Source organism: Myotis lucifugus, unplaced genomic scaffold, assembly GCF_000147115.1.
Source record: "Myotis lucifugus unplaced genomic scaffold, Myoluc2.0 scaffold_299, whole genome shotgun sequence".
Lineage (NCBI taxonomy): Eukaryota > Metazoa > Chordata > Mammalia > Chiroptera > Vespertilionidae > Myotis > Myotis lucifugus.
In genome coordinates, this window is record NW_005871347.1 from 51,548 (window position 1) to 66,079 (window position 14,532).

Here is a 14,532-nt window from a genome sequence, read left to right on the forward strand (position 1 = left end):
CCCCTCACGTTCCCTCTTTCCTTTCACAGCTGGCGACTGTGGGACTCGGAGAAGGCCCTGAACCGGCCAGCCCTCCAGGAGAGGCCCATTGGGCCAGCCGCCTCCAGGGACTGACTTCTCAAAGTGGTGACTGTTCTTGGGTAGGCTCCTGGGCTCCTGGGCTCCTGGGCTCCTGGGCCCGAGGAGTGGGGGGGGGGGGGGGGGCTCCTCGGGCTTCTGAGGCGGAGGTGTGTCTGGTTTCGGGCTGGGTTTGGAAAGACGGGATCTTCTGTGGTGGCCTGAGCTCCCATAGGACCGTTGGCGCCATAGTCAACGTGGCGAGGACGGAAGAGCACGGCCTCTGCCTCCCAGGCGTGCAGAGCAGTGGCGCGAGGGGACGTTTCCCGGCACCCAGCACCCCTGACGGGCCACGTGACACAGGCTTCGTAATGAAGACTATTGGTGGCAGTTTTTCTGCACAATTGTCCCGGAATCACAGACATTACCTCATCAGGGACCTTAGCGACATCTTCCTTTCAGTTTCTCCTCTAACCTGTTGAGAACTGCAGGAGGAAGCTTAGGTGAGCTCTGGTTAGCAGGCGGGCAGGTGCAGACCTCCCTCTGTCCGGGCAGGCACACCCTCGCCAGCAGCACCTCTGTACGCACACCACAGACAAGCAGCACATCCCTTTCCCTCAAAAACCGTTACATTAATGAGATACGTTCCCTGGGGCTGTTCACCAGAGGCTGCCCCTGTTCAGGGTCACAGGGCGGGTGGCAGTGCCCAGGCGTTTGCCAGACGCCAGGTCCCTGCAGGAGCACGTGGCTGTGCGCAGGGCGTGGCTTGGGAGTGGGATTCAGTCCTATCCTCTTCTCTCCTATCCTCTCCTGTCCTTTGACTTATGATATGCTCATGGCCCGTGAATCAGCATCCATTCCCTAGTGCAGCCTGGTAGATGCTACGCTTCTCTCAGCCCAGCATCGCAGAACTTCATTGTCATTAAGCTCCTGGATGAGAAATATCCACGCCTCTTAGCTGGGTCCCGAGGAATGATGGCATTTCCTAAGGGCAGAGCTCGGGCTGTCACAGGTGAAGGAGTGGAAGGAGCCGTGTGACCTGGGAGACGGGTCTGGGCAGAGCCGGGATAATGTAACCCAGGTTGTAAGGCTGTGCCCCATGGCATGCTGGCCACAGGGCCTTCCAGCATGACCGAGGGCCCGGAAAGGGCAGAGGGCTCAGGCTGCAGCCTCACCGGGTGAAGGCGTGCACTGTCTGCAGCATTCCAGTTGCTGCCACCAGCTCGGTCTTGGCACCTGGGCGCGTGGCTGCTGGCCTGGTAGGTGTTGACACTGCTCATTCTGTGGCCTCAGGAGGAGCCTTTTGTGATGGTGGCCGAGAACATCCTCGGGCAGCCCAAGCGCTACAAAGGCTTCTCCGTGGACGTCCTGGATGCGCTGGCCAAGGCCCTGGGCTTCAAGTATGAGATCTACCAGGCCCCCGATGGCGGGTATGGCCACCAGCTCCACAACACCTCCTGGAATGGGATGATCGGGGAGCTCATCAGCAAGGTAGGTCCCCGAGCAGGTCCCCAGGGGCACCCCGCCTGCCTGGGGGGAGGAGGGTACCCAAATGAGGCCCATTGAGCAGCAGGTCCCCGGGGGCACCCCGCCTGCCTGGGGGGAGGAGGGTACCCAAATGTGGCCCATTGAGCAGCTGGAACCTTGGGACCACAGTTACCACTTTCACACATAAGCGCTCTCTTTCTCCACAATCCTCTCCCCACCATCCCCGTTTCCTGCTCCTTTGCTCAGTCCCTGGCTCTCTCTGTTTTCCTTCTGTGCCCATTGCTCCACTTCCTGAGAAGCCTGTCCCTGTGCCTGCTCTGTAATGTACCCCAGGAAGCCCACCCCTACATGTGTGCTGAGGGGGGAAACTCGTTCTCAACGGGGGCACTGCTGATGCCAGTTCTCCTCCCTCACGTGGCCCATCAGTGAGGTGCATGTGTGTGTGCGTGCATGTGCGTGTGTCTGCATTGCTTGCACTGCGTGTGCAGCTGGCATGGCATTCCTCAGCCAGTTCCAGTTCGTCCACCAATATAGAACCATTACTCCTCTCCCTGCTGTGGAACCCGAGTCCGCACTGAGACCCACACATGAGGCCAAGTCACCGTGTCCCCATTCCTGCCCCTGTCATCTCAGGAGCTCTGGCCATTTCCTCACAATCATTTAGGATGGTGGCCTATGGTGCAAGCCCACCCTCTCCACGGTCACTGTCACCCTGTCACCACCCACCCAGAGGTTTCTGCAGTGCCTGTGGACAGCTGTGGGGTCACAGTGCTTTGAACTTCTCACCACCAGTGACCTTCGCAAGTTCCTCACTCAGCACCCACATCCATGTATCTTTTAAATATATATACATTTAAAATATATATTCTATATAATAAAAGCCTAATATGCTAAGTGTCTAGTCAACTGGTTGGCCATTCAACCAACCAAAGTGTAATATGCTAAGGATGCTCAACTGCTCGCTATGACTTACACTGACCACCAAGGGGCAGGCGCTCTGACTGGTAGGTTAGCTTGCTGCTGTGGTCCGGCCAATCGGGACTCAGTGAGATAGGCTGGACACCCCCTGGAGCCCTCCCGCAGTCACTCCCCAGCTGGCCAACCTCCCACGTCCCTCTCCAGCCCTGATTGTGCACCGGTGGGGCCCCTTGGCCTGGCCTGCACCCTCTCACAATCCGGGACTCCTTGGGGGGATGTCGAAGAGCTGATTTCGGCCCCATCCCACAGGGGGAGCGCTGCTCAGCCAGAAGCCGGGCTAAGGGATAACAAGCACAGTGACAGTGGTGGGAGCCTCTCCTGCCTCTGCGGCAGCGCTAAGGATGTCTGACTAACGGCTTAGGCACCAAGGGCTCCTGGACTGGGAGAGGGCGCAGGCCAGGCTGAGGGACACCCACCCCACCTTCCCACTCCCCACCACCCTGAGTGCACAAATTTCATGCACTGGTCCTCTAATATATATATTTCAGAGAAGAATGGAGAGAGAGAGAGAGAGAGAGAGAGAGAGAGAGAGAGAGAGGGAGAGAGACATCGCCCTAACTGGTTTGGCTCAGTGGATAGAGCATCAGCCTGCTGACTAAAGGGTCCCAGATTCGATTCTGGTCAAGGGCATGTACCTTGGTTGTGGGCACATACCCAGTAGGGAGTGTGCAGGAGGCAGCTGATCAATATTTCTCTCTGATCGATGTTTCTAACTCTCTATCCCTCTCCCTTCCTCTCTGTAAAAAATCAATAAAATATATTGAGAGAGAGAGAGAGAGAGAGAGAGAGAGAGAGAGAAACATCAATGATGAGAGAGAATCATTCATCAGCTGCCTCCTGCACACCCCTCAATGGGGATTGAGCCTGAAACCCGGGTATGTGCCCTGATTGGGAATTGAACCATGACCTCCTGATTCACAGATCAATGCTCAGCCACTGAGCCACACCGCCGGGCACATTCATGCATCTTTTAGCACCCTCCGTGTTGCTGTCACTGTCACATGTCTTGACTACCACCTGTTGTACTTCTGGGTCTTTCGTGGCTTTGCTCCTAGCACACGGCTCCTCTGCTTTACAAACCCCTAAAGGCAGCCCCGGGGCCCGCCCGTTGCTATGCAGTTTCCCCAGACGTTAAATAAAACCTCGCTGCAGTATACCTTACATGCCATAAAATTCGCCCATTTCAAATGTACGGTTCAGTGATTTTTAGAAAACCTCAGAGTTGTGCAGCCATCTCCATAACATAGTTTTAGAATATATCCACCACCCGGTGAGCTCTCTCACTCATCCACAGTTACTTCCATTCCCACCCAGCACGGGCAGTCACCATCTCCTGGCTATCTCCATAGATTCGCTTTCGTGAACATTCAGTATAATATGTGTGATCTTTTGTGTCTGGCCCTTCCCACTCCACATCTGGGTTTGAGGTTCATCCTTCCCCAAGGTTTCTGTGCTGTTCGTATCCTTCCTCCTCTCCTGCCTGCTGGGCCTCCGTGGTTGATTCTCCATGTTTTGTGATTCTCAATGTTTTTGATTTCTTGTTGCCCCCAAACCCTGACTTGATGCTATTATCTGTCCCCCGACCCTGACGTTCAGGTGGCCGCATACAGGTGGGGGAATCCCAGGTGTCCCTAGGTGGGCGCATGGGCACTGTGGCTCCGCCCCAGCAGGGCCTCGGGGCAGCCTGAGCTCCTTGCTTTGTCCTTGGTTGGGTCCTTTGGCAGCATTCCTTAGAGAACGTTTCAAAAGTTGACCTTTCTCCTCGGCAACCTAATAATCTGTCCTCGAAAATGAAACCAAAGAAAGATTGTGCTCCGACCTTGAACAACGTGAAGACGGTTGGGCATGGAATTCTACGTCAGTTTCCTATGAAATTCACATCTGCAGACAAGGGCGGCCCCAGGAGCGGTGTTGCCTCCGGCCCCCAGGCCACCCTCCACCTGTGTCTGCTCCCGTGGCTCCTCTGCACCTGGCGCCATATAGTTTGCCTCCATCCTGTGCGGCAAACGTGTCCTTCACCACCAGGCCCCTTTCTCAGTCAGCTTTGCTCCAACTTGTCTAGATCCTCAAGCATGCGGACAGAACCCCTGGGTCTGGGGTTTGTGATAAGACAGGCAAAGGCGAAGGCCAGAGATGCAAACATGAAAGTGTAGGAGAAGAGCCAACACCATCACCCCAGTATTTCTCCTGCTCTTGGTGTGTTGTTGGGTTTCAGTTCAGAACATCAGCACATCTGACCCTCCAGCCCACATACTAAGCCTGATAAAATCTATGCATGTTCTCCCAATTTGAATATGTAGGTTAGATCTGTTGTTATGATTGGTCATTTTAAACTAAACCTAATTCTGAGGATGCCTCTGACTTCAAGGCTCAAGAGCCAAGATCCAGATGACCACTGGCCACCGTAGTGGCCTGGGGCTTGAGGCGGGCACTCCAGCCTGGGACTGCCTGCCAGCGTCCCTCTAGGCACAAGGACCCTAACCTCCACCAGTCGGCAGCGCTATCTCACGGTCTGCTTCCATCCTAATGGGGGCCTTTGATTCTTTTTAAAATGAAGCCCATCTTAGAAAGCAAAAATCCCGAGAGGTGCGTTTCAGGTCAGAGTGCAGCTCGCCCACGAGTCCCCTCCTGGCACGGTGTTCCTGCGAAGAGGCAGCCCCGGCATGCAGGCCCCGGCAGGGGGAGGTGGGACAACAAGGGAAGCGGGGCCCTTTTCTTGGTGGATGGTACTCTTTGGCATAGTCTCTGCATATAAACCAATCAGGGTCTGATACATTAATGAGCTTCAAGGTAGTTGCAAAGCTCACCATACAACTTCCAAAATATTTTAGAAACGAAAGCCGTCAGGGTGTGGCAGGCTGGGGGCCCGGGAGGCTTGACAGGAAAGTGGCGGGTCTGTGCTCCCAGTCTAGGGAGGACCCAGACAAGCTGGAAGACACAGGGGCTTCGTGGTGTGTGGGTCCGAGGGACAGGCCAGCCTGAGAAAGGAGGAAGCTGCTGGGGCAACAGGGAGGAGCTGGAGAAAACTACACGTCACACAGGAGGCAGATGCTTTCCAGCCTCTCGTCTCCAGCCGCGGTTTCCAGGAGCTGTTAGGTTTGGGAGAGAAGTGTACGAGGTAAAGAGGTAAGATCAGACCACTTAGTGCTGGATTTGCCTTAAAACATGCAAGGTCACAGGGTGTCACCTGGAGAATCCCGTCTTCTCTGGACAGAGCAGCGTCAGCCTCGACGTCCTCTGATGAGACGTTTTGCCTTTCAGAGAGCAGACTTGGCCATCTCCGCCATCACCATCACCCCGGAGAGGGAGAGTGTGGTGGACTTCAGCAAGCGGTACATGGACTACTCGGTGGGGATCCTGCTCAAGAAGCCGGAGGAGAAGATCAGCATCTTCTCTCTCTTTGCTCCGTTTGACTTTGCGGTCTGGGCCTGCATCGCGGCAGCCATCCCTGTGGTTGGCGTGCTGATATTCGTGTTGAACCGGATGCAGGCCGTGACGGCTCAGGCTGCTGCCCAGCCGCGGCCATCCGGGTCTGCCACCTTGCACAGTGCCATCTGGATCGTCTATGGAGCCTTCGTACAACAAGGTACCTTCCTGGGTTCCTGGTGCTGGGATCGCCTGGAAGAACTTATCTGTTGGCAAAGTTCAAATCCCGGTTCTCCACTTTAGACAGAGTGGGCTGTGGCGTTCCGCCTGGCACTGTCCCCTCCCATGCCAGAATGATTCTATGCTCTCAGGGCTGCCAAACCAAAGGAATCTTGCTTCAATTTGAAGCCTTAGTGGGAAAACACGACAACTGCTTGGCAATTACCTAAGAGCACTGCAGCCACGCGGGACACAGCCGTGTCGGACATAGCACGTCTCCCGCCCGAGACGTCTGGGCAGTGCCTGTGGAGTGACAGGACTGTGCAGTTTTCACCAGAAACAGGGAATGGGAAGTCCCTTATCTGAGTGTTGGCTCAGTTTGCACCATAGCACAGCGTGCTCATGGGGTTGTGTAAGGATAGGCAGTCAGGAGCTCTTCCTGCTGCCACGAAGGAGCCCGGAGAGCACTGGCTCGCAGAGGCAGCCCCTCTGAAAGCCGGGAAGAGCCATGCAGTGAGGGCTGCATGTGAGTAAGGTGCCAGGCAGCCCTCATGCTGAGGTCGGAAGGACGCCCGGCCCCCCCGGGTAGGAGGTAATTCCTGTCTGTAGAATGCCCGACGCGGCTCCATGTGACCTTAAAAGGGACTGGGCCTGCCCTCAGCCAGGTGGCCGCCAGCAGGTCCTCACAGTGGGCGGAGCCTGCTAACTGGGAGAGTTGGGTGGTAGGGCTTAATCCTTGGTGTTTTGACAGATACCACGTCAGGAAAAGGCCAATCCTGGCTCTTCCATGTCCTCTGATCCTCCATCCCTTCCCCAGACTGGTGTCTTAGGGTCTTTCCCGGACTGGCACAGTCGCCCCCGCTAAGCTGGCAGCCACTTCTCTGGTCCCCAGCCCATCACCGTGGAGGCTGCCTGCCCAGAGCAGGTCCGGGGCCGGTGGGAGTGGCAGCCCCAGCCAATCCCCTTTGCTCCGCCCCTCCCGCAGGTGGCGAGTCCTCCGTGAACTCCGTGGCCATGCGCATCGTGATGGGCAGCTGGTGGCTCTTCACCCTCATCGTGTGCTCCTCCTACACGGCCAACCTCGCCGCCTTCCTCACAGTGTCCAGGATGGACAGCCCCATAAGGTAAGACCATCCCCCTCCAGAGCTGCGGCCAGTCAGCTGGGAGGCTGTACGGAGAGGGTGGAAACTTGCCTGCGTGGGCTGGGGTCGCCAGTCAGTGACCGACTTGCTCCCAGACCTACGAAGAGCTTCGCTCCTGTTGTGCTTCACTTTATGCACAATTAAGTAAATGTGTAAACGCATTCATATTTCTCTGAACATTTAAATGCTTCTTAGACTAATCAGAACATTAAAAATTAACCAATTAAATTTTTCTCATTTAAACATTGATTACAAACTGATTTAATCAAAAGTTTCTAAACATTCCATTAAAAATAATTAAAACCAAAAGTCTAATATATTTTCCAAAACTTCAAACACCTTAAAATTATTTTTAAGAACATGTTAATTATCTTAGTGATTAGAAAACTTATTTAACTTATATTCATGAAATTATAAAAATATTGAAACTAGGGACTAAAATATTTGTTCATTTTACCAAAATGTTAAAAATATGGTATAAAAGACTTAGTTGAACATGATGAAATAACTTGGAAAGGTCTTCACAGAGAAAAATTTTAATTTTTATGAGGTTCAATTTATAAATTTATTCTTTTGTGGGTCCTGCTTTGGCATGAATTTAACTACTTGCCCAGCCCTAGACCCTGAAGATATCCTCCTGTTTTGGGGGTTCTTTTTCCTCAAAAGTTTGTAGTTTTATATTTCAGTCTACATTTATTTTGAGTTGATTTTTGTATAAGGTTTAGGTTGAGTTCTATTTAAACCTTTATTTTTTTTGTCTATGGATGCTCACTTGATCAGCACCATGTATAAAAAAGGCTATCCTTCCTTTATTTAGTAATTTGTCAGAAATCAGTTGGACCTATTTGTGGGGTTCTATTTCTGACTTTTTTGTTGAGTCCCATTGGTCTGTGTGCCCACCCCTTTGCCAACAGCCCACTGTCTTTATTACCGTAGCACAGAGTCAGCCTGGATACTGGGCAGAATGGTTCCTCCCATTTTATTCTTCTTCGTCAAGATTGTTTTAACTATTCTAGGGTCTGCACCTTTACATATAAATTTCCGACTAAGCTTGTCTATGTCTATAAAACCATTTTGGGGGTTATAATAGGAATTGTATTAATTACAGTTGTAATTGCATTAAACCAGTAGGCTATCACTTGGTGTGAATGTTTATTGTGAATGAGTATTGAATTTTGTCAAATGTTTTCTTGACATTACTTGACATGATGATATGATTTTTCTTTTTTAGCTTATAAATACAATAGATTACCATAGCTTATAAATACCATTGTTTTTCAAATATTCTATTCCTTGAATGAATCTCATGTGGTCATGGTTTATGAGTCTTTCATATATTGTTGGATTTGCTGGTATTCTGGCTGAGAATTTTTGCATCTTCATTGATTAGAATATTGGTTTGTGCTTTTATTTTTTGTGCTGTTTTTGGTTGATTTTGATATCTAGGTAGCACAGTGAGACCATCTGGTTGTATTTCTTCCCGTGAAAGATGATACTAGAACACCTTTATTTCCTTTTCTCTTTCCACTTCGTTGTTTTTTGTTATAGATTCTAAGACTTTAGACCCAGTTTACTATGGTCCTTTCTTTTCCTCTTATTTAAAAGAAATTTAATGGTTTCTCTGAGATTTTTATTTGGCATTTTTATTCTTTTGTTTTATCCCATCCATATTTGTAGTCATTATTTGCTCTGAATTCTGGTTCAATGCTTGTTGGCTGTTTCTTTATTCCATGGTCTAGTCATTATTCATATCTTTATTTTGCTGAATTTTTGTTCAGCTAGAGTAGCCCTTTGAGCAATATATTATAGCAGTGATATACTTCCTGAGATAACTTATCTGAGAATGCTTTTAGTTGCATATACACACAAATGACTCTTCTCTGGGTGTCACAGTGATATTCTGTATAACTTGTTCTATTGCCTGAATTCTGTAGAATTTGCCCCATTGCTCTTCCTATATTAATGCTACAGAGAACCCCGAGATGATCCCACTTGCCTCTTCCTTCTCCTGTCCTCTTTCCTTTCCTCGCTTCCATTCCCACTATTTTCTTTATCCTCCCCCTTTTACTCCATCTCTTTTCTATCCCCCATCCCCCTGTTCGCCTCCCCCTCTCCTTCCCTTACTCTCCTGTCTTCCTGTCTCCCTCTCCCCCTTCTTTCTGCTCATTCTCTTCTTCCATTTATTTATTCCCTTGTGCTCCTCCTCTGCCCTCCATTCCTCTCCCCTCCTCTCTTCCCTCTTCATCTTCCTCTTTTCCTCCTTCTCCTTCTCTCTCTCACTCACTTCTCTCTCTCTCTCTCTCTCTCTCTCTCTCTCTCTCTCTCTCTCCCTTTTTACTACCTTTCACCTTTCTCCCCCTCCTCCATGGCTTCCTCCCCTCATTTTCCAGTTTTTCCTTGTCTCACATCACTTTCTCCTCCTCCTCCCCTCCCCTTCTCCCTTCTTATGATTCCTTTTCTCCATCATCTTTATCCGTCCCTCCTTCCTTTTACTCTTCCTCCTCCACTTCTTTCCCTCTCATGTGCTTTCTCCTTTATAATTAACCCTTCTAATACCTTTAAATTTTAAACATCCGTCACTATTTAATAGAGTCAACCTACATGTGATTAACCATGCGTAGAATTTCCTTTTTATTCTGGGAGTGTTCTTCAGCATGTCCTCCACACTCCTGATTAGATTTTCTCCAGTGTTCAGATGATTTTCAACTATGTTAATGAGTATATAAGTTATATTCCTATGTTTTTATTTCCACTTATCCTTTCTTCCTCTCACTCTGTTAGTATCTCCTTTATTTCTCAGCCACTGTTTATGGCAAAAGTGCTTACTATAATGAATTATACCTATAGAGAAACAAATATTTAAGACATTTTACTTCATTTTCTTAACATATGTTTTCTAATTATGTGTTTGGAATATTTAATGCAGTGTAGTTTAAGTGCATTTATACATTATTTTAAAGTGCTGAATCCTTTCTTTATGCCTTCATGCTGTTGTTCTTGATGTTCAGTTTGCTATTTCTTGATTCTGAGCTCTTTCCAGAAACAGGCAGATAGGGTCCCCTTAGGTCACCCAGTAGTAGACTGGCTCCAGGTCGACGCATCCTCCCGGGATGGAGCCCTGGCTTAGGTGTATAGGCAGAGGCTGAGCGGTAGCTGCGATGCCAGCCTGGCCTCCGTGGTAAACTTTCCCTCTGGAGTTTTGTCCTAGGGACAGAATTTCTGTTTCTAGAGTTATGACTGATGCAGCCTTTCAATAGTAAGAACAGCCGTAGTGAAGCTATGCTACCCTCCTTTCTGCATTTCTATTTTCTGTATCAGAGACAAATGCCAGTGACTGGGGTTTGTGTCTACTGTTCCCTGCAGAGCCCAGAGAAACAGGGGCCCCCCGTCATTGTGACTGCGAGCTGCTCTGCCTGTGTAGGTATAAAATAAAATCCACCGAGATGACACACCTTCAGAAAACACGATATCCCTGGCTGGTGTGGTGCGTGGGCTGGAGCGTCATCCTGCACACTGAAGGGTTGCAGGTTCGATTCCCACTCAGGCCATATACCTAGGCTGTGGATTCAGTAGGTTTCTGGAAAGATGAATGGTGGGTCTTTGTCTTCCAGTGACATATCTTTCTTATCAATCCAAATGATCTTCAACCTATACATTCTCAAACTAATAGAAAACTATTCAATAATAATTGTGACCCCCCCTTTAAAATACTAATAGTTACTTTACATCTAAATATTTTATTCTTTATTTTGTTAATGTGATGTATTTCACTGGCTGATTTATAGATGTTAAACGATCTTTGCATCTCTAAGTTAAATCTCACTAGGACATGGTGTATAATCCTTTTAATGTATTGTCAAATCTGGTTGCTAACATTTTGTTGATAATTTTTGCATCTATATTCATCAAGGATATTGGCCTATAATTTTCCTTTTTCTTTTTTTAATGTCTTTGGTTTTGCTATCAGGAAAATACTGGCGTTGTAGAGTGAATTTATAGTCATTCTTCCCTCTTTGATTATTTGAAAGGAGCTTTTTCTTGTGCACACACATCTACACATTTTCAGAGGGGAACATAAAATAAAAAAACTGAACTCACCGGTAGTCTAATTTATCCCAAGTTATTTTTCCTTTCAATCATCTTGATGTAAAGAAATAACCACTATTCCATAAAACTTGCTGTAAACTTTTTATAAAGTGATGTTTTGTTTTTTTTGCAGTTTTATGGTGAATAAAAAATCTAGATGACCTTGGGTTTGGTGATGACTTCTTAGATTCAACATCAAAAGAACAATCATAATAAATTGGTAAGTTAGACATCATTACAATAAAAACAATTCTGTGAGAAAGACACTTAAGAAAATTAGAAGACAAGTCACAGATTGTGAGAAAAATCTTTGCAAAATACTTATTAGGTAAAAGATGACATCCAAAATATATAAAGACCTATTTAAATAGTAATGAAGAAAACAACCTATTTTTTTTAATGAGCAAAAAAAATGAACAGACACCTCACCAAAGAAGATATACATATGGCAAAAAAAGCAGATGAAAAGGTGCTCAATAGCATGTAACATTAGGGAATGGAAAATAAAACAAAAATAAGATACCACTACACACCTGTTAGTATGGCCACAATGCAAAATACTGACGCCACCAAATGCTGGTGAGATTGGGAAGCAACAGAAACCCTCTTTTATTGCTGGTGGGAATTCAAAATGGTATAGTCGCTTTAGAAGAAAGTTTAACAGTTTCTTGGAAAACTAAATGAACTCATACTCTGTAGCCCAGTAGTCATGCTCCTTGGTATTTATATAAATGAATTGAAAACACATATGAACACAAAAACATTCACATAAATCTTCATAGCAGCTTTATTTAGCAAAATGTGGAGGCAACCAAGATGTCCTTTAGTATATATGAAAGAGAGAAATACGTTGTTTTTTAATGAGATGTCAATTTTAAGATAAATTTGTGGATAAAATGGGGGAAAATATGAGCTGGGCAGGGCTAGGATAAATCAAGTAGGACAAATAAAGCCAAATTAATAATTTTTAATTGATCATGCTATTGATGTTATATCAAAAAGTCATAGACAAACTAAAGCTGGATTAATAGCTCTTTTTTAAAATCACTTTTTATTTTTTCAATTACATTTGACATACATTATTATGTTATTTTCAGGCGTACACCCCAATTATTAGACATTATAAAACTTATTAAGTGATTATCTCAAAAAATCTCATACTCATCTGACACCATACAGAGTTATTAGAATATAATTGACTATATTCCCTATGCTGTATTCTACACCCCCTTGACTACACTATAACTATTAATTTGTACTTCTAAATCACTTCACCTTTTCCACTCCCCCCGCCCCTCATCTGGCAACCGTCAAAATGTTTTATGTATCTATGAGTCCGTTCTGTTCTGTTTATTTTGATTTTTAGATTCAGTTGTTCATAGATATGTATTTATTGCCATTTTATTGTTCATATTTTTTTATCTTTTCTTTTGCTTCTTCTTAAAGAAGACCCTTTAGCATTGCATGTAATTCTGGTTTGGTGGTGATAAATTTTTTTAGCTGTTTCATGTCTGTGAAGCTCTTTACCTGACCTTCAATTCTAAATGATAGCTTTGCTGTGTAGAGTGATCTTGATTGTAGGTCCTTGCTTTTCATCACTTTGACTATTTCTTACCACTCCTTTCTGGCCTGCAAAGTTTCTGTTGAGAAATAAGCTAACAGTCTTATGGGCACTCCCTTGCAGGTAACTAACTGCTTTTCTATTGCTGCTTTTTAAAATTCTCTCTTTGTCTTTAACCGTTGGCATTTTAATTACGATGTGTTGTGGTATGTGCCTGTGTGGGTTGATCTTGTTTGGAATTCTCTAGGCTTCCTTGACTTGTATGCTTATTTCTTTCACCTGGTAAGGGACATTTTCTGTTATTTTTCCAAAAAGGTTTTCAATTCTTTGTTCCCTCTCTTCTCCTTCCAGCATCCCCATGATACAAATGTTGGTACATTTGAAATTGTCTCAGAGGCTCCTTACACTATCTTCATGTTTTTGGATTCTTTTTTCTTTCTTCTGTTCTGATTGGGTGTTTTTTTGCTTCCACATATTCCAAATAGCTCATTTGATTCTTGGTGTACACTACTCTACTATTGATTCCTTGTAGTAAATTATTCTTTATTTCAGTTAGTGTATCCTTCCGTTATGACTGGTTCTTTTTTATATTGTTGATGGTTCATTAAGTTCCTTGAAGTTCTCAGTAAGTTCCTTGAGCATCCTTATAACCAGTGTTTTGAACTCTGTATCTGGTAGTTTGCATGCTCCATTTCATTTAGTTATTTTTCTGGAGATTTCTTCCATTCTTTCATTTCCAACATATTTCTTTGTCTCTGCATTTTGGCTGCTTCACTGTGTTTGTTTTATGTCTTAGGTAGAGCTGCTATGTCTCCCAGACTTGGTAGAGTGCTTTGTGTAGTAGGTGTCCTGCAGGGCCCAGTGACTCAGCCTCCCCAGTTACCCGAACTGGGCACTCCAGGCGTGCCCCTGTGTTGGTTGTGTGCACTGTCCTGTTGAGCCTTGATTTCTGTTGGCATCGCTGGGAGGGATTGACCTCCAGGCCAATCAGCTGTGAGGACCAGCTGCAGCTACAGCAGAAGAGCTGCTGTGCAGGAGACACCCCTGTGGAGCAGGACTTGCTTCAGTGGGGCTTTGGTGCTCACTGAGTCTGCCCCTTGAGTGTGTTACTCGTGGATGTGCTAGGGTTGTAATCTGGCATAGTCTGAAGCTGACCACTGGGTGCACTGGCTCTGGGGCCTCCAGGAGGTACAAAGTCAGCCACTGTCTGTGCCCTTTCTGGGGCCACCCAGCATAAGCTACAGAGCAATTTGCCAATGGCTGGCACTTTTATTAGGCTCAGAGGTCCCAGGAAGAGCCAAGCTGTGAACCAAGGTGGGATGCCACTAGTACTGGGCATGTGGCCAGTTTTTGAGAGGTATGGGGCATGCCGAGGCCAGCTGCTACTTGTTTGAGGGATTTTAGGGAGACCAAAGCATGAGGCAAGAGAGGCCAGTGGTGTGGGAAAGCCCCCGGAAATGGCTTGGATGAGCCTGCAAGTTGGTTGGGGTGAGGTGTCAGGGAATCACCAGGTGGGGCAAAAATTATGAGCCAGGTTGATGGAGACTCAGATATGATGCCTGCCAGTCGGTTCTGTGGGGGAGGTCTCATCAAAGGAACCCAAGCCTCTGCCAACACTTCTGTCTGGGAGAAAGC

The 14,532-nt window shown here is 47.0% G+C and overlaps 1 protein-coding gene across 1 annotated transcript in view; it reads left to right on the plus strand.

Moving 5' to 3' along the window:
• Positions 1–14,532, plus strand: part of LOC102423713 (glutamate receptor ionotropic, delta-1-like) — a 127,666-nt gene that overhangs the window by 10,433 nt on the left and 102,701 nt on the right. Inside the window, 4 exon segments of the mRNA XM_023763730.1 lie at positions 30–96; positions 1,351–1,548; positions 5,785–6,109; positions 7,094–7,232. Coding sequence (XP_023619498.1) covers positions 30–96; positions 1,351–1,548; positions 5,785–6,109; positions 7,094–7,232 — 729 coding nt within the window.